At 43.5% G+C, this 20,724-nt stretch overlaps 1 protein-coding gene across 4 annotated transcripts in view; it reads right to left on the reverse strand.

The window, feature by feature from the left end:
* The window catches only part of LOC147717608 (butyrophilin subfamily 1 member A1-like), a 269,710-nt gene that overhangs the window by 23,772 nt on the left and 225,214 nt on the right, over positions 1–20,724 (reverse strand). For 3 of the 4 annotated variants that reach the window (XM_086924390.1, XM_086924392.1, XM_086924391.1), the window contains exon 5: positions 5,347–5,463. The exons of the other annotated variant lie outside the window; for it this stretch is intronic. In XM_086924390.1, coding sequence (XP_086780516.1) covers positions 5,347–5,463 — 117 coding nt within the window. The remainder of the gene's footprint in view (positions 1–5,346; positions 5,464–20,724) is intronic. 4 annotated transcript variants of the gene reach the window in all.

A 20,724-nucleotide genomic window follows, 5' to 3' on the forward strand; every position in this document is an offset into this window, starting at 1 on the left:
CCCCCCAACCCCCCCACTCCTACCGAAGCTACTTCTCTAACTGTGGATTTAAGTGCAGGTTAGAGGTTGGAAAGAGGGCTATGTAGGCAAAATACAGGGTAAGAGCAGGGCTTTAAGTGGGCTGGGTTCTGCCGGTGCTGAGCACCGGCAATTTTTAAGGAGACCTCAAAACGGGTCCCTATCGAGCTTTGTTTTGTGGCCTGGCACACACAGTCCATTTTTTTCCAGACTGCAAGCACATCGATGTGCGCGTGCTCGCACTGTTCACTTCTCACAAGTGGAAAAGTTACGGCATGACGTAATGCCAGGTGAGCGTTGTAGGGGAAGGGAAATCCTTTAAAGAGTCATTTTCCCTCTGATTTTCCCTTCTCTTTATGAAACTCAGGAGCAGCAACATTGCCCTGGTGTCACCAGGGTTTTAGGTGGAAGCATTTTCAATATTATATACAAGCCATAGTTGCTGCTTACTTATCTTATGCAACTAACAACCATTGACAAAGCCAATAGTCCTGACTTTGTTGTGGGCATGACGTTACATATCATATATCTGGATGAAATGACAGAACCAGCAAAGCCCCAGTCGGGCGACTAAGCACAGATTTTAAGTTTAAGTGTTTTTAAGCCAAGCCTTTAATTACATTGGCCAAGCCCCTTTGAGAGACTCGTAGTTTTTTCATCCCACTTAAAGCCTTGGGTAAGAGGCAAGATAGGGGTGTTGCCATCTCTTGTAAGAACACAAAATAGCTGCCATGATGCGTCACCCAGATTTTGTCAACCGCTGTCATTTTACCTTTGGATTTATCTTCGGGGTTTGGTGGGGGCTGTTCAAAGAGGAGCCGGGTCAGTGCTGATTCTCATAAGGTGGGCTTCTCTCGAGATTGGCACACTGGGCAAGAAACGATGGGTTGCAGTGCTACTCAGATTGATTGCCAGTGGTTTAGTCTATTTTCAAGCATTTCTCTTATCACCTCTTGTGTGTTTGATTTACCTGTGGAACTGTCAGCTTTCCATAGAGGGACCTTAAAGTTAGCTACAGTGACACGCCTACCTGAGTCCAATGGAGACAGTGGCAGTGTCTCCGACCCGTTCTGTGACTAACCTGAGCAGTAAGGATCAATTGCGCTGTGCGCGGTGATTTGTAATCATTTTAAAGTATTGTGTGTTTAAAATTTGCACTTTGATATTGTGGTTAAAACTGTGTTTTTAAAAATCACAATCCCCCCTGCACCACACGCCATGACTGACTGTTAGCCTTCTCCCTGCATTTCTTCGGTGAGGCCGGCAGGCACTTCCGGTGAACTTGCACGCAGAGCGGTTAGCGCTCTAGTGCACAACTTCCTTGAGGCTATTTAGCCCTCGCAGGACCACGAGCGCGCAGCGATCGCGCGCAGCCCGGCCGAAGACCGGCCAAAGAGCTGCCCGTCTGTGCCCGTCCGCGACAGGACGGGACCAGGGGCCACCCACCCTGCTCTCATGACCTCCCACCCCTCCCCTGTCCTGGTCTCCTCTACAGACTCTCATATCAGGTATTCTTCTGATTTTCTACACTCGCTTCGCCCACATGATCTCTACCAATGTTTAAATAGTGGCTGGCCCTACCCAGAAGGACCATTCTCATGTGATAAGTGTGGTTTTCACACCACTTGTAACACACTGATACCAGGGCACGCTCCTACTCCTAAAGCCACACATAAAGGCTGGAAAAGTTTCTTGCTGAATGTTCGATCCCTTCCACGCCACTGCATTGAAATATGGGATACCATTAGCTGCCACCAACCGGAAATATGTTTCCTAACGGAAACCTGGCTAAAACCCCACACTATTCCATCTGTTATGACTGGAATCCCCACAGGATATAAAATCCTGAGGCAAGACCGCCCGATAAAAACAGGTGGCGGCACTGCCATAATACATAAAGACAGTTTGCATATCTCCATATTAGAACAAGCTCTTCTTCCCTCTATGGAAATTATGATTTTTAAAATAAACACCAGTAATAAACATCACTGGAAAGGCGCTTTAGTCTACCGCCCCCCAGGAACTGACTCCAGTTTCACCCTGGCCCTCACTGAAATTCTTGCCCCTCATATGAAAGCCAAAGAGCATTTCATCCTACTTGGTGATTTTAATATCCATGTAGATATACCAGAGGACCCTGATGCCAAACTCCTACTGGAGGACCTTGCTTTACTTGGCCTACACCTACGAAATAGTGGTCCCACCCATAGAGGAGGCCACACCTTAGATCTCATTTTTACCAATGATCCCTCAATTCACTGTCATCCCCCCAAATCAGTATATTGGACTGACCATAGCATGCTGGAGTTCTCCCTCATGCAACTCACCAAACCTCCCGAACCTTCTGCCTCCAGGAGTATTAAACGTAGACCTTGGCACAAGATATCCCCGGAAGCATTTGTAAAAACATGGAAAACTCCTACCTTTTCCGACTCTGATACCCCTGATCTGGCCCTGGCCAAACTTAACGATTCCCTCCTCGATACAATAAACCTCTTAGCTCCTCAAAAACTGGTCAAACTACCAACCACCAATAACAAAAAAGAAATCTGGTACACTGAAGCCCTAAAAACTGAGAAACAAAAGTGTAGAAAGCTTGAGAAACAATGGAGGAAGAACCACTCCAGCGAAAGTAAAGAACTTTATCAGCAAGCTGCCTCCTCCTACTACAATAACATAAAAAAGGCTAGGAAAACTAGCTTACAGTCCCAAATAGACGGAGCAGACAACTCTACCAGAGAACTTTATAAAATCCTAAGAAGTTTCACCAACCCCACAGCCTGCGAAAGTCCTGACACTTTTTCGCAGGATCTGTGCAACAAAATATCCCTATTTTTTGAGGAAAAAATTGATATCATCTATAAAAAAATACTGGCCAAACACCCCAATAATACAGAGACGCCTGACGCTCCCTGTCCACAAACCAATACTGAAACTTTCATTAAGATTCCGGAAATCTCTAAGGACGAGATAAAATCCTTATTAAATACCACTAAAACAGGGTCCCCTCTCGACTTTCTTCCCCCCAGAGTGATGAACATGCTCTGCACCGACCTCTGTCCCTCTATCCAGAGAGTTTTGAACCTCTCCTATACAGAAGGCAAACTCCCCCAACAATGGAAAGAGGCAGTGGTGAATCCGATTCGTAAAAATACCACCTCCCCATGGACAGAACTCTCTAACCTCCGTCCCATCTCCTTGTTGCCCCTCCTGAGTAAATTGGCCGAAAAACATGTTAACATCCACTTGTCCAGGTTCATTGAGGCGACAGGGGGCCTGGACCACTCCCAATCTGGGTTCAGGCCCAACTACAGCACCGAATCTGCTCTCCTCACCGTGACCGATAACATCAAGATGTCACAGGATAGAGGAGGCTCAATGATTCTGGTGCTGTTAGACCTGTCGGCCGCATTTGATACTGTGTCCCACAAGATCCTCACGAGCCGTCTACAGGGAGTGGGCATAGGAGGTCAAGCCCTCTCTTGGTTGGAGAGTTTTCTGTCCGGGCGCTCACAATCCGTCAGCCTGGGACCATATCGCTCTGCTTCCAGGGTGCTCACGAAGGGGGTGCCACAGGGCTCATGCCTAAGCCCCACATTGTTTAATGTGTACGTGGCCCCCCTCGCTGAGATTGTGAGAAAATATGGATTCACCCCGGTGTCTTACGCTGACGACACCCAGCTCCTCTATCCTTTCCATTCCTTCAATTCCAACGTTAGGGACAACTTTGCAGAAGGAATGAGGGCCATCTCCAATTGGATGGCTGTCAACCGCCTCCAATGCAACGTTGGAAAAACGGAGCTAATGCTTTTTGGGAAAGCATCCTTACTGTGGTCCCCCGACTGGTGGCCCCTTGACTTGGGACCAGTACCCACCCCTAAACTTACAGTAAAAAATCTAGGTGTGAAGCTGGATCGGGACCTTACCATGAAGGAACACGTGAATGCAGTTGCTGGGTCATGCTTTCACACCATCGGCCTGTTAAGAAGAGTCTTCCCCTACCTTTCTGACAGCTACAGAAAGACCCTAGTGCAGACTATGGTGATCAGCAAAATTGATTACTGTAATGGACTCCTTATTCAAGCCAATGAGAGTGCTATTAATCGCCTCCAAGTAGTCCAAAACACTGCAGCAAGACTGGTTCTGAATGCCCCCCCAGAACTCCCTCTAAACCCCTGCTGCGTGAACTGCATTGGCTGCCAATAAGACAGCGCACCAAATTCAAGATCTGTTGCATTGTCCACAAGTGCTTGTTCGGGAAAGGTCCTGACTACCTGGTCCAAAAGTTACCTGTCTATAAACCTGACAGAGCCTTGCGGTCAAGCAATCAATTGCTACTCAAAACCCCTCTTGTCAAAAAAACCAGACAAGGGGGCAGAGCATTCTCTTTGGTAGGGCCCAAGCTCTGGAACAATCTTCCAACTGACCTCAGACAAACCTACAATCACTCCTCTTTCAGGAAGAAACTAAAAACTGTATTATTCCTGGAAGATTAAATATTACCAATCATCAGTGTTCATCCACATTCTCTGTTCTATAGCAACTACTCCATCTTGCGAGCAAAGCGCGGAGATACCTCGTAAGGGGTCGATTCTTGCGCTATACAAGAACATAAATAATAATAATAAATAAATAAATGGTAAGAGTGAGGGGACGTGCCTCAAAGCAAAGAGAGGGTAGTCATCTCAACCAGGGAGGCAGAGCGGAGGTATAACCGATGGCGACCCTTCCTAACAGCTAGCGCTATGTGACACGCAGCAGATGCAATGGGAGCTGTTTAGTGCCACAGCCCCCTTTGCTGGTCGCATAGTGGAACTCGGAGCCTAGCCAGGTGCAGAAGGACACCAAAGGGGCCTACTCAGCTAACCATCATCATACTGAGATTGTTTAACGTGGGCATCCTCTCAACCATCAAGCCCTTCCTCTTCCTCTGACATTCCCCCTCTCCCTCACCATAATCACCTCTGCCCTCTTCTCGCCCTTCCCCATCTCCCATCCCTCTCTATTCCACATCCTCTCTCCCCTTTCCCTGTTTTTTCCTTATCCTCTCTCCCCTCCTCATTTCCATCCACATCTTCTTTGCGGTCCTCTCTTCCTCCAGTCCCGCCCCATTTCCTCTGCACCATCCCTCCACTAACCCATCCCCATCTTTTCGCCCCTCTTCTTTGCCTTCTTGTGCTCTCTCCGTTTCCAATCCTTTCTGTCCTCATCTCATTCTTCCCCGGCACCCCTTCCTTCTCCACGTGGTCTACCCTTTCTCCCCCGTACTCTCTTTTCCTCCCTAAATCCCCTTCTCTCCCATCACACCCCCTTCCATGCCTCGCATACCTTTCTGTTTGTGCTCTTTAAAGATGAAACACACCAGCAGTGGGGAAAAGGCCGACAAAGTCGCCAGAATAATTGCGAGCCCCAAGGCCGAGGGGGAGATTTTTCTGAAGAAAGGCTCTGCATATAAAATAAAAGCACAAACATAGAGGTGAATCCTAGCAGTATACAAGCTCAGACATGGAGGTGAATCTCTGCAGTACAAGCGTACATGGAGGCAAAGCACAGGACCTGCATAAGGCTGAAGAGCACATACATAGAGCTGAGTCATAGAAGTATAAGAGCACAGTAATGGAGGTGAATCCTGGCAGTTTAAGATAACTTACTTGGAGGTGAAACATAGAGCACAGACATGGAGGTGAATCCTAGCAGTATAATGTTATATTGCCTAAGTTAGGCCTATGTAGAAAAGAGGCCTTTTGCCTACATTGTCCTGACTTTCCATAATAACGTTTCCAGCGGTGACCTTTTACCTAGTTACAGTCATACCAAATGTCAATTCGTTTCTCCAAAACTGGCTTCATTTATTATGCATGAGGGTTCTTACAATCATTTCTTAATCCCTTGCACATGACGGTCATAACAGAATTAACATACACAGTACAAAAGTCGTTGCTATCTTCATCCATGAGCGGCAGGGCTATTTTGCATAATTGCAATTATTGATTTAGGTAGAACTGGCTGGTTTGCATAATCACAATTATAACATCATCAATCTAGGTAGAACTCTCAAGGCTACCTTCAATAGGTAGCTTGCGGAAGAACCTCTGCTAATACCGTGGGTCCTGCTTGCTGAGGCTTCACCACGCAGCGGTCCAACATCTCCGTGAGGAGTGTCCAACTTGAGACCAAGAAGGGGTCCTCCATTCTCTCCTATCCCATCAAGTAATGGGCTGGGGTCTTTCCCAAGGGTTTCTTGGCTTTACACCTATGTACATATTAGGTACACTTAGGTAGGGTCCGCATCGTAGGAGTACCCTTGATTACTGCCTTGTCTATATGCCTGAATATATTCACTGTGTTGCACCATGGTAGAACTCTACATACTATTTACAATTTTGGTGCTTGTATTCATTTTCATTTGCTGCTGTCTCCTGATTGTTGCAGCACATATATGTTTTACTAGAATGGAGCTGTCCAATAAATACTTAGTGAAAACGCCCCACAGTGTATTTCTCTCTGAGAGAAAGTAAGCACGAGTGACTGAGCGAAAAGTACTGTACTGTTTCTGCGATCCCTGAGGGGTCAGGGTTCTCATGTTCAGTGGTTACCAGAAACGAATCGCTCCCTGGTAAGCCTAGGGGTGCTTATGGTGGCACTGTGAGCTAGCTGGTCTATAGGACAACACATCCAGCAGGGATGCCCAGACCCATTCTTGGCACCAAACCATCAGTTTATGTTGTCCAGAAAACGTGCAGATTCTGGGGGATCCATTTGAAGGTCTTGGGAAGGATCCTGAGGGTGTTAGAGGCAGGTGGAGGCAATGACATTTATCTGTCGGGTCATGGTGAGGGAGTAGTCGAGTATGATGCTGATGCTGATGTTTCTGGCGTGGTCCGTGGGGTTTGGGGGGTTGGCGAGGGCGGTGGTGCACCATGTATGGCCATAGATTAACCATTCTGTGGAGGGTGACTCAGCCAGGGTGAAAGGTAATTGGTCCAATTTTTCAATGGGCAGCATTGAATATTTTGCATCTCGTTGTGCCATTGTCGTCGGTCTTTGTGTTAGGTTATATGTAGAAAACAGAGACTTACTGTTTATACACCACCAGGACACGTGACCAGAGCTCAATGAGTGTAGCGTACAGCTCAATAATAGAATGGACCGCCATTGCAGTTGCCATGCTGAAAAATAGACACCTCCTGCTCTATTATATCTATTGCAGAAGACAGTGAATAAATCCTGGATGTTAGTGTGGTCATACCATTGTCGACCACTGCCAAAGCCTTTTCTAGATTAATCCTGTCATCTCACAACAGCCTCCTGTTGCTTTCTGATGAGGTTTCTGGGAACCTAACAAAAAATCCCTAAGATCCATGTTATCTGATAGTAAGGACAAGTGTTGTTTCACTTGGGACAGTGTTGATGTTTTTAGCCGCTCTAGGTATAACTTCCAAACACTGTAAGATGTCACCACCCCTGGAGTTCTCGCTGTACGTAGTGCTGGTCAGGCCTATGGATACTAAACCCATCGGTGGTACCCCTAAATCTTGACTGACATCCATTTGTGCCAATTAGCCAAACCAACCATCCTTTCTAATTGGGGTCTGAGGAATTTTATGAACCATCATGTATAATGTCATCTAGCGTATCCTCACTATGTTGTGTATAATAAGGCCATACCTCAAAGTGTGTGAGTGAGGGAATCCGAGGTGTGTTCAAGTCCTTAATCTTGGCTAATCCAAGACAAGCAGTCTGTTGCACTGTGTTGTTCAGGAAAATATTCTGCTGTGGTATGAGGTTCCCTGAACTTGCCAATCTTTATCTCCCAGACTGATTTTGTGTCTATTGTGTCTGTCCAAAAGTTAAAACCCTGTAAAGACAGCTGGAAATTAAATGAAGCAGAGTATATTTGTTTTGTGTTAGTGAGCATATTTTTCCTTGCAGATGTAGGCGCAACCTTATAATAATAAGATGCTGGATCTGAGGTGTTGATCCTAGAAAAATAAGCAAACTTCTGTGCAAACATATGTAAACTACCTTTAGGCGGTGTTGGGCAATGTTCCCATTGATATTAAGTGAAAACATTATGTGGGATACTTGCTTTGTGCAAGAAATGATGGCATGGTGTCAAAATCAGATGTATCATCATACAATTCGTTACTGGAGAATGCAGCAGATTGTTCAAAATCAGACAGCATAGAATTTACAGTTTCAAAATCCCAATCATTTGAGAACATATCGGTGGTGATGATATCATTCAAAGAAAATGTAAAAAAATGTGGTATTTTCAAAAGTTTAGTGGGGCCAAATACATCACATGAACCCCATACCAAACTATCCCTTCAAGAACGGTAACTGCTGTAATGTTCACAAAGGACAGGTCTCGTTGTTCACGAAGAGATGATGTATGTAGTTTCAGGACCAAGTTCACATGTGGTGCTGCAGAGCATTCTGGGAAATAGTGTCCATTTAGAAGCAGGAATAAGGCAGTCACTACACCAATCCAAAGGAGTAGGAAAAGTAGACCAATTGCAGTCCAGAGCTGAAATCAGGGGGAAACAAGGTAAGTATTTTTCAGCCAAAGGTAGAGATCATATATTTTTTCTTTGTGGGAAACAGAAGCTGGCGGTGACTCAAGTTCGCTAGGATCTGGAGAAAAGGTATAAAAATCAATAAAGTAGCCAGATGCTTTTGATCTATCCTTGGTAGCTCAGCAGGTTGTGTAGAACGGGCAGATGACTGATTTCGAGACATATTCACATAGATATTGGTAATAGGCCGAATCTGTGTTTCATTTGTGTTTTGTTGCTGTTCAATTTCAATAGGCACGAGTTCCATTCCATTGTTGGTAACTCCATTACTTCATATAGTAGACTCTTAGAATGTTATTTGTCTTTCTGTCTGAACTTCCTGTATGGTAGCGAGAGGAGATTGATGGTTACCCTTGAACCCACAAGACCTGCTATTCAGCATTTGCCACATAGTTTGGTTTGATCAGATCAATGGAGACGAATTTATTTTCTTTTTTGCTGGCAAAAGGCAGAAGAAGTGCTGTTCTTGTTCCTGCGACTGCCAGGACCGATGCAGGTGCTCTGTAAGATGGCCCAAATTATTTTTTGTCCCCAATCTTTACTCTGACCAGGTCCCTGATCTTTGGGACCCAGGCAGGACTTGCTGGAACAAATTTCACTTCCCAAGTGGCGGTGCGTTTTACTTGGACGTTGCTTTGTAATGCCCGGATTTCATAGAGGTCCTATAAAAGAGCCAAACGATCGCTGATGTCAAAAGCTTTTTCATCCACCACTGTGCTGCCACAATCGAGGTTGGGTACCCACATTCTAGGCCCAAACAGGACCTCATATGGATTACAGCGAGCTAGGGAACTTCTTGGCATGTTATTAAGTGCCCTCTGGACCCCATATAAATGAGTGACCCAACTTCCACCAAAACTAATACCCTCGCTGTTAAGGATTGCTTTAAGTCCTGGTTTATCCCCTCCATAATCGAATTTCCCTTGGGATGATATGGAGAGGAGTACCGCAAGACCACACCCAAACTTCCCTTAGCTTCTTTGTAAGCTCGAGAGCTAAACGCAGGGCCACGGTCAGAATGTAATGTGCCAATTGCGTATGTCCCCATGAAGACTCGCAAATCCTTTATAACAGTTTGAGCATCCGCCGAGTGCTGGGGCCAAACCCACAGGAGTATAGAGCATGAATCCACTGCCACCAAGATGTACTTGTAAGCCCTGTCAGATTGTAAGGAGCGGCAGTGGTCCAAATAGACACATTCAAGAGGTCTGTCTGATATCAGTAGTGGTGTCTGTGGCTGGCGCTTTTCGGTGGAACCCTTCATCTGCTGGCAGATGTCAGACTTAAGGTCGAAGCCCTTGGTCTGTTTGGTAAGACCTGAACATCAATAACATTGTTTCAGTAGTGAAACTCTTGCAGTAGTACCTGCATGTGCTGAACTCAGACCCTAGTGTGCACTTAGAATGAAACCTAACCTGCGATCCATGTTTGGTATTACTCTATCCCCCCACTCCTGAAATTTGAACATACAGTATGTTTTGTGCATCTCTGTCAGAAATAATCCCCTTTGGGTGAGTATGAGAGTAAACCACAAATTTCTACCAAACAAACAAATATACATGCAACAAGGAGCAATAAATGATTAACATGAATCAGACATACAAAATACCTTGTACATTTTATTCATAAGAAAACAAATTAAAAAACAGTACATTGTCAGAATAAAAAATTCATAATAAAATGTGGGACAGTACAAAGGGAAAATGGTTCCAATTAAAAAGCAGAGATAGCCACCAGTTGTATAGTAACATGTGGTTAAGTAACTCCAGATCTATGAATTCCACAATTTTGTAGGAGTTTCTTATCTCTTGTGGCCTAGTGCTCCTCCACCAGAGCATCGACGCGTTTCGGTTTATGGCACATACACTTCCAAAGCCAAAAAACCTTCTTCAGGAAATAACAATAAAATATCCCACAGAACCACAATGTCTGTAAAAAACAAATACATACAATAAGATATACAAACTCTTGATTGTCTAATTGTAAATGCAACAACATGTAATACAATACTGCTCCTTAAACAAACACAATGTCACAAACCATGCACATATCTGTGGAAAAACATCGCATATATTACACAAATAAATATACAATTTTTGATATGCCTGTTACATGTTTACTAGTGCATATGCATCATACCAGTCACTACGACTCGGTGTATATATCGGGCATTAATTTGTAAAGATATCTCTACACCTAACACGGCCAGTGTTTTAAAGTCCAATGAGAGATGCGAAAGAGAATAAATATTGATTATATACCCTTATTAACATTTTGAAAGAAATATTGATCATTTACCTTCGTGGAAATTCAAAAAAAGGTTGGCTTAGTTATGGCCACTTCTATTACTTCGCCACCTTCTCAGTGTGTCTATAAAAAAATATTCATCGTCACTATAGACACCCTCTAAATATCTATGTAAAGCAATTCATCTACTATCATTTGGACGGAATACATTAGAGATGTGCATACAAGGAAAACACCTTATGCAATCAAATGCACTGGTAGCTTGGAAATACGGGATGTATTGGCATCTTGTTGCTCAATATGTCCCCTAGTAATGTAAGCAACCAAGCTATAGAGTGCCGATGGTCCTAATATGATCCAATCAAGACTCCATTAACCAAAGCAATACTATTCTAAGGAAACATGTTAAAAAATTGAACATAAAGTGATTACAGGTACGGCTCAGTGGTTATCTATGGGCAGGGTGAAGAACATTATGTAATGTTGGAGTCAAAACAGCGTTTAAACGTGAGATATCTGCGCTAAACATATATAAATAATACTACGTAAATCTGGGTCACAATGATAGTTAAATATACCTCAGGATAGTAGTCCGATGCGCATAAAACTATGCTGCATCAAAATGATGAAAGACGACAAAAAGTCACGTCTTCAAGGTTAGTCTTCCTCCAGGTCAGACCGCCCGCAGTCTACAAAAGATATAAATAATACGGAAAAACTCCCGGTTAGCACAATACCGGAATCGTGAAACTTAGCCAAAAGGGGTCCCTATCGTATTCTCACCCAAAAAGCACGTACCTGCAGGTCGGATAGACGAAATAGTAACGTGGGGTACTGCGTGGTAAGACCTCCGCTATTACTAGAAGTTTGATGTAGGGCGGTTTATATCCGAAAAAGACGCGCGTTTGGGGTAAAGCACATCCGGGTTAGAGACAACTTCCGGAGCGGCAGAAAAAATAAACAAAGGACTACTTAAAGTCAAACATTCTTCGTATTAACGGTGCTTGAAAACAAGCATCCGGCTATGTCGGCTTTATAGAAAACAAAAAGTGGACTACTATCTGTGAGTTTTCATGTCCGCATTGAGAAATAGGATTCTAATCGGAAACAAAAGGCGGACTATTATCAGTCAGTTTTCATGTCCACATTGATAGACAATGTTTAGAGTCGTCTATAGATCTACACGCGACACGGCCTTAATATGCACCATGTTATCTTGCCATTTTGCCTGCTATTATCGGTCACAGCTTACTAATTAGAACAATTACTAGGCATAAAAATGCTGGATGGTCAACAATATGTGTACCATCTTAGTAGTGACTGACCTATACAAATAATTTGCACAGGAATGGATGAAAAGCCACCTGTAACATTATAGATTAGTTACTCAACATAAGTGTCTTGAAATTGAAGTGGTCAATAACACAATTCATACAATATATCAATAACAATCTGTACATACATACATGTTTGTTTATTAGTTCTATCACGATTAGCGAATTTACACAAACAATCTCTTTTCTTTAGTTTTCAACCTGACATATGCCGGAATACATTATGTTGAAGACATAAGAGACTAATTATTTAAAAAAAAAATTATCACAGGAATTTTTTCACAACATTGTTACTTTAGAAAAGACAATACAACAATATTATCTCTATAGTTTTTTGTAAATGAATACGCATATACAAATGTATCTACAAAAAGTCTTCAGTATACTTGAAAAGCCTACTGAGGGTTAATTAGTGTATGAAAAATCTCACAATAAAGGACAAATATTACGCTTTTGATACAGTGATTCTTATATTTTTTGTAAAAAGCTCTATGTCCATTAGTTACTCATTGAATCAAAGGTTACAGAAATTGATCCTATTTCTCACATGTCAGACAACATCTATTTTAGATCTAAACCGGTCTGATAAGGCGTTCCCATTCCTCTTTTGAGTTCAGACCATTTCTAACGGTATTGAGGATGGATATATACCACTGTTCACATGATTTTCGTTTTAGTTGCATATTACCACCTCTCTTTCCAATGAACACCTTTTCCAAAATAAACCAGGTGAAATCATTCTCACTGTGGCCCAGTTTCAAAAAGTGTTCCACTAAAGGTGCAGTGATCTTTTTGGTTTTTAAGGCTGACCTATGTTCCTGAAACCTTGTCTTTGCTTCTCTACCGGTTTCTCCAACATAGCCCAAACCACATGGGCATTGTAGAAGGTAAATGATGTTTTTGCTCCTACAGTTCGTAAAACTTTTTGAAGTCAGTTTTCTTCCATTGAAATTGATCTCTTTCATTTGTATACATTGCGGGCACATATTGCAGTTTCCGCATTTGTAGTTTCCTACTGCCGGAGTATTATCAAGAGTTTTCTGACATATTTGTGGTGTTTCTCTATACGTGTGAACTAAAAGATCACGTAAGTTCTTGTTCTTCCTAAATGCAAACATTGGTCTCTCAAGTTTGTTCTGCTCATCGTGATTAAGGATATGCCAATTTTTGTTTACAACGTTTTTAATCTGATTACTTATATTTGAAAACTTGCTAACAAATACAATTTTTTTGAGGGGTTCTTTCTCTTTTTTCTCTTTGTTATTACTGACGAGTGCCTCTCTATCGTAGAACCTGGCTCTTTTGAATGAGTGTGATAGTAGTTTCTTAGGGTAGCCCCTATCTCTAAATTTATTTTTCAGATTTTCAGAGTGTTTATAAAAATCATTAAGGTTCGAACAATTCCGTCTCAGCCTAAGAAACTGGCTGAAGGGAATACTCTCTCTTTGAGTTTTAGGGTGGAAGCTTGTAAAATGTAAGAGGGTATTTTTGGCAGAGGGTTTTGTGTAAAGTTCAACCTCTAGTATACCCCCTACATCTTTGATGGTAATATCCAAAAAATCCACACTAGATGTGCTGTATGATGATGTAAATCTCAGGTTCAAATCACCCAGATTAAGCCAACAGAGAAATTCCTTCAGTAGGGCGGAGGAGCCTTCCCAAACAAAAAAATTTCATCAATGTAGCGGTACCAGCCCGCTACATTCTCAAAAAAAGGCGCTAACTCATTATAAATATGTTTCATTTCAAAGGCTCCTACATATAGACATGCCAAACTAGGGGCACTGGTGGCCCCCATGCTGGTGCCCTTTAACTGTTTAAAAAACTCATCTTTAAAGAGGAAAACATTGTTGAATAAAATAAGCTCAATGCATCTCACGATAAACTCTTTGTTCGCACCTCCTAGGTCTTGGGATTCCAATAATTTATCAATGACTTCTACTGTGTCCTTTTGCGGAATATTCGTGGATAGAGACTCAATGTCTAGGGTAACCAGACATTGAGTCTCCCTACAGAACGTTTTTCCTTCTATTAGTGCTATCATATGGGCAGAATCTCTGACATAAGATTTCAGATCACAAACCATGGGTCTGAGAAAGTGGTCTACGTACTTGCTAATAGGTTCCAATAGGGAATCAATGCTACTTACTATTGGTCTCATCGGGGGGTCCACTGGGTCCTTGTGGACCTTTGGCAGCCCATATATTGCTGGGATTCTGGGTTCACAGTTGTTGAGAAATTTAAATTCCTCATCACATATCCAGTTTTTGAACTTCGCTTCATTTAAGAGGTCTAAACAGTTCTTAGAGACCTTAGTGATACTACTGCCGTTGGTACGTATATAATGTTCTTTAACCTCAAGCAGTTTGTACATTTTGTTATCATAATCACAGGTATTAAATAAAACAATCCCCCCTCCCTTATCTGCTGGTTTAATAGTAAGGGAGTTATCATCTTTGAGAGAGTTAAGGGCAGATCTTTCCTATATGCTAATATTGTAGGCATTTGATTTTTTTAATTTGCAAACCAAATTATGGATATCGCTTTCTACTGCAGTTTCAAAGGCTTCTACATTTTTGCCCACCATTGTTAGCGTGGGAGTAAAAGAAGATTTTGGTTTAAATCCGGAGACGTTTGCACGTACTCTCGGTTCTTTGTCCTCAAAGAAACGTGTTAGCCTGACCTTTCTAAAGAAAGAACGCATGTCCTTTTCTAGCTGGAATTGATCTACATGAGTACAAGGAACAAAGCTAAGACCTCTACTTAGTACGTCTATTTCTATATCACTGAGCGTCTTATCAGATAGATTTATTATAGGTATTCGGCCGGTCTCCAATAACGTTTGCTACTCGTGCTCATGTATTCTTGTTGTTGAGGAGGGGCCCGGTTGTACTGGCCCCTCCCTGAGTTCCCATTGTACCGTTGTCCCCTCTTCGGGCGTGATCCTAAAAAAGAACCCTGTTCCTTCTGGAAATTCCTGCCTGGTTGCTCCTCTCTCTGAGGACAATCATCCTCACTGCTAGACCCAGAAGATTCTGAGAAAGTAACTTGATTTCTTCCTCCCCTATTGTAAATTTGTCTATTCTGTGGTCTTTCCCAGTAAGGTTCATTTTTTTGCTGGTAATAATCATCTTGTAAAAAAGGGTAGACTTTTTCTACCGAGAATTTTTCTATGTCTTTCTTTAGTTTATTGGTCTTCTTATTAATTAGGTATTCACTGTACCCTTCAACATCTCTATTGATGTATTCTAATTTTCTTTTGGCTTCTTCTAAAGAGGGACAGCTTTTTAATTAATTTTCTAACTTTTCAATTTCTTCCTTTTCTAAGATGATCACGTGAACAGTGGTATATATCCATCCTCAATACCGTTAGAAATGGTCTGAACTCAAAAGAGGAATGGGAACGCCTTATCAGACCGGTTTAGAACTAAAATAGATGTTGTCTGACATGTGAGAAATAGGATCAATTTCTGTAACCTTTGATTCAATGAGTAACTAATGGACATAGAGCTTTTTACTAAAAATATAAGAATCACTGTATCAAAAGCGTAATATTTGTCCTTTATTGTGAGATTTTTCATACACTAATTAACCCTCAGTAGGCTTTTCAAGTATACTGAAGACTTTTTGTAGATACATTTGTATATGCTTATTCATTTACAAAAAACTATAGAGATAATATTGTTGTATTGTCTTTTCTAAAGTAACAATGTTGTGAAAAAATTCCTTTGATAATTGTTTTTTTTAAATAATTAGTCTCTTATGTCTTCAACATAATGTATTCCGGCATATGTCAGGTTGAAAACTAAAGAAAAGAGATTGTTTGTGTAAATTCGCTAATCGTGATAGAACTAATAAACAAACATGTATGTATGTACAGATTGTTATTGATATATTGTATGTATTGTATTATTGACCATTTCAATTTCAAGACACTTATGTTGAGTAACTAATCTATAATGTTACAGGTGGCTTTTCATCCATTCCTGTGCAAATTATTTGTATAGGTCAGTCACTACTAAGATGGTACACATATTGTTGACCATCCAGCATTTTTATGCCTAGTAATTGTTCTAATTAGTAAGCTGTGACCGATAATAGCAGGCAAAATGGCAAGATAACATGGTGCATATTAAGGCCGTGTCGCGTGTAGATCTATAGACGACTCTAAACATTGTCTATCAATGTGGACATGAAAACTGACTGATAATAGTCCGCCTTTTGTTTCCGATTAGAATCCTATTTCTCAATGCGGACATGACAACTCACAGATAGTAGTCCGCTTTTTGTTTTCTATAAAGCCGACATAGCCGGATGCTTGTTTTCAAGCACCGTTAATACGAAGAACGTTTGACTTTAAGTAGTCCTTTGTTTATTTTTTCTGCCGCTCCGGAAGTTGTCTCTAACCCGGATGTGCTTTACCCCAAACGCGCGTCTTTTTCGGATATAAACCGCCCTACATCAAACTTCTAGTAATAGCGGAGGTCTTACCACGCAGTACCCCACGTTACTATTTCGTCTATCCGACCTGCAGGTACGTGCTTTTTGGGTGAGAATACGATAGGGACCCCTTTTGGCTAAGTTTCACGATACCGGTATTGTGCTAACCGGGAGTTTTTCCGTATTATTTATATCTTTTGTAGACTGCGGGCGGTCTGACCTGGAGGAAGACTAACCTTGAAGACGTGACTTTTTGTCGTCTTTCATCATTTTGATGCAGCATAGTTTTATGCGCATCGGACTACTATCCTGAGGTATATTTAACTATCATTTTGACCCAGATTTACGTAGTATTATTTATATATGTTTAGCGCAGATATCTCACGTTTAAACGCTGTTTTGACTCCAACATTACATAATGTTCTTCACCCTGCCCATAGATAACCACTGAGCCGTACCTGTAATCACTTTATGTTCAATTTTTTTACATGTTTCCTTAGAATAGTATCGCTTTGGTTAATGGAGTCTTGATTGGATCATATTAGGACCATCGGCACTCTATAGCTTGGTTGCTTACATTACTAGGGGACATATTGAGCAACAAGATGCCAATACATCCCGTATTTCCAAGCTACCCGTGCATTTGATTGCATAAGGTGTTTTCCTTGTATGCACATCTCTAATGTATTCCGTCCAAATGATAGTAGATGAATTGCTTTACATAGATATTTAGAGGGTGTCTATAGTGACGATGAATATTTTTTTATAGACACACTGAGAAGGTGGCGAAGTAATAGAAGTGGCCATAACTAAGACAACCTTTTTTTGAATTTCCACGAAGGTAAATGATCAATATTTCTTTCAAAATGTTAATAAGGGTATATAATCGATATTTATTCTCTTTCGCATCTCTCATTGGACTTTAAAACACTGGCCGTGTTAGGTGTAGAGATATCTTTACAAATTAATGCCCGATATGTACACCGAGTCGTAGTGACTGGTATGATGCATATGGAAAGGGGCGACCGAATCGGTCCCCCCGAACTTATGGCCGAGTGCCTCGATCCCCCCGGGAAGCCATTTTGGGCGGGAGGCTCGTCTCAGCTGGTATGCCCGAAGCGGCGTAGCTGGGGCGCGCTCGTTCCCGCCCTAGAGTGGGCTGGCCTAGACACCGACGCAGCCAGCCACGCCCTCAGGGGCAGGCAGGGGCGGGTATACGCCCGCCCCGAAGACGGATAAAAAGGGACGCAAGACCAGAAGACATCCTCTTGTTCTTGTGCTCTGAAGCTGCACCTCCTCGCTGCACGTGAGCTCGGGACAGAACGAAGAGCCAATTTTGAGCGTTTTAATCTCTCTCTTTGTCTTTTAGATACTTCGTCGAAAGGATGCCCAAGAAAGGAGCAAAGAGAATGTTGACTGACCAGTTGGTTCGGGCACTCATGAAGGACATGTCCGAAATTAAGAAGCGGTTGGCGGAGCGAGACGGCGAGGAGGGATCGGGGCGTCCACCGGCCGGAGGGAAGCCAAAGAGGCCGAGAAGGGGGCCGGTCGGGGGAGACGTCCCGGTTCCCTGTTCTCCGCTCGAGGCGCCAGCCCCGGTACCGGCCCCGGTACCGGATGAGGGGAATCCGATTCCCGTGATAGTCACCCCGACGTCTGCCGGAGATATGCCTCCCGAGTTGGCGGCGCAGTTAGCGGCATGGTTGGGGGACAGTGATGGGGGCGCCATGGCTACCGAAGCGCAAGCTCTCATAAAGCAGTTGCGCGAGAAACGTGATACAGCCAAGGTGCCCGCGCCGGATGCGGCGATAGACAAGCCACGAGGGACGGAAGCAGCGTCCGGTGCAGGTAAGCGGCCATTGCCGATTGCAAGGGATGAGTCAACACCCTCTCGTAGAGAAAGATTGGGGCAACATGTTCCTTTGCCAATAAAGGAAAAGATTTGGGCGGGGGAATACGTTAACATTTTCTCCCTGCTCGTTGATCACTATGAAGTCGAAACTGTTAAGGGTCAAAAGGATCTGATGCATCCGAGTGTTTGGCGCGCAAAAATGGCCGCCTTTAAAGTGAATGAAAATATTGGTAACTGGGGTAATGCTTGGGGAATTTTCACGGCAATTTTGGGGGAACGTAGGCCTGATTTGCTCCCTGAATTTCCAGTATATCAGTCACGAATTATGGGGTACTCGACATCACACCAAGGTAACCAATGGTTCTGTTATGACAACCTTTTCAGGAAAGCGATGGAGCATAACAAAAGTTTAACCTGGGACTGTTACGATTCTTTAACATGGAATAAGATGAAAGAGTCGGGAATGTTGAAAGTGCCATTGGTGGGGAGTGCTGTTAGTGAGTCCTCCCGCCAAAATGGGGGGACGCCCTTTCGGTCGGGTACGGGTACAGACGATTACCCGAGACCCGCCGGCAATACAGGGAAGAGGGGGTGCTGTTTCAATTTCAACAGAAGCAAATGTACTAGGCCCCCGGGATCTTGTAAGTTCAAACACGAATGTAGTGGTTGTGGGGCACCCCATCCTGAGTCCTCGTGCAGAGCCAAATCGGGTGAAAATGGGGGTAGAGGAGGCGCTAAACAGGTCTAATATAGTCCGAGGGGCGCCTTTACCAACCCCGATTGATACCCTGGCAATGATTCCCTGGCTCAGCGAATACCCAGATCGTACTTCTGCTGGGGTGCTACGAAACGGTTTTTCATATGGTTTCCGCATCCCGGTGGGTAGCTTTCAGGGTGTCGGGACGTGCAAAAATCAACTTTCCGTCTTGCAGCATACTACTGTAGTACAGGATAAGATCCGGAAAGAGGTTACCCGAGGTCGGGTAGCCGGCCCGTTTCCTGTCCCCCCGGTACCGAACTTTGTTTGTTCTCCTTTAGGGGTGGTCCCCAAGAAGGACCCGGGTGAGTTTCGATTGATTCACAATTTATCAGCCCCTCATGGCCTTTCTGTAAACGATGCAATTAATCCAGAAATGTGTTCGGTGCGGTACGCATCATTCGATGAGGCCGTAGCCATTTTGAATCGCCTGGGGCCCGGGACGCTGATGGCGAAATCAGATATCGAGTCAGCGTTCCGTTTGCTCCCGGTATACCCGGATGACCAACGTTTGTTGGGATTCATGTTTCAAGGTTTGTATTACATGGACAGGTGTATGCCAATGGGGTGCTCGATATCTTGTGCTTATTTCGAGAAATTCAGTAGTTTTCTGCAATGGGTTTACACGAAGAAAACAGGTTTTCGGAATGTGATGCATTACCTCGATGACTTTCTGTTCCTTGGGGCCGCTGGGGATGATGAATGTGCCCGGGCCTTGACTGAATTTTGTGTTTTAATGAATCAATTTGGCGTGCCGTTGGCACCAGGTAAAACTGTGGGTCCCACGACTTGCCTCGAGTTCCTCGGGATCGAGTTGGACTCTAGTGAGGGTTGTTTTCGTTTACCAGCTTCCAAAGTATCGAAATTCAAGACAGCCCTGCAAATGTGTATCACTGCATCTAAAGTTACGCTGCATCAATTGCAGCAATTGGTGGGGAAGTTGAATTTTGCCTTAAGGGTGATCCCGATGGCCCGCCCCTTCTCCCGTTCGATTGCACAGGCGATGGTCGGCCTAAAGGAGGGTCACCATCGCACGAGGTTATCGGCCGAGGTCCGCCAAGACATGCGTATTTGGTTAGCATTCTTGGCGGATTTCAATGGTCGAGTCGTCTGGAACAAACCGGCCTTGTCCTCTGAAGAGCTGGGTCTATGGACGGATTCAGCGGGAAGCATGGGTTTCGGCGCCATCTTCGGCACAAAATGGTCGGCACAAAAGTGGCCAACATGGTGGCACGATGAGGGGCTGACGAGTAATATTGCTTTCCTTGAGCTGTTTCCTATTTTGGTGGCCCTCAGATCCTGGCCCGATGGTTTCAAAAATCATTCTGTCATATTTTGGTCTGACAATATGACCGTTGTAGAATGCGTTAATAGTCAGGCAGCACGTTGTAAAATGATTTTGAGGCTGCTTAAAGAAATTGTCTTACTGTGTATGCAACTGAACGTGGTATTCAGAGCAAAACATGTCCCGGGGGTGATGAATCAGGCTGCTGATGC

This window comes from Lissotriton vulgaris, chromosome 5 (genome assembly GCF_964263255.1).
Source record: "Lissotriton vulgaris chromosome 5, aLisVul1.2, whole genome shotgun sequence".
In the NCBI taxonomy this organism is placed as follows: domain Eukaryota; kingdom Metazoa; phylum Chordata; class Amphibia; order Caudata; family Salamandridae; genus Lissotriton; species Lissotriton vulgaris.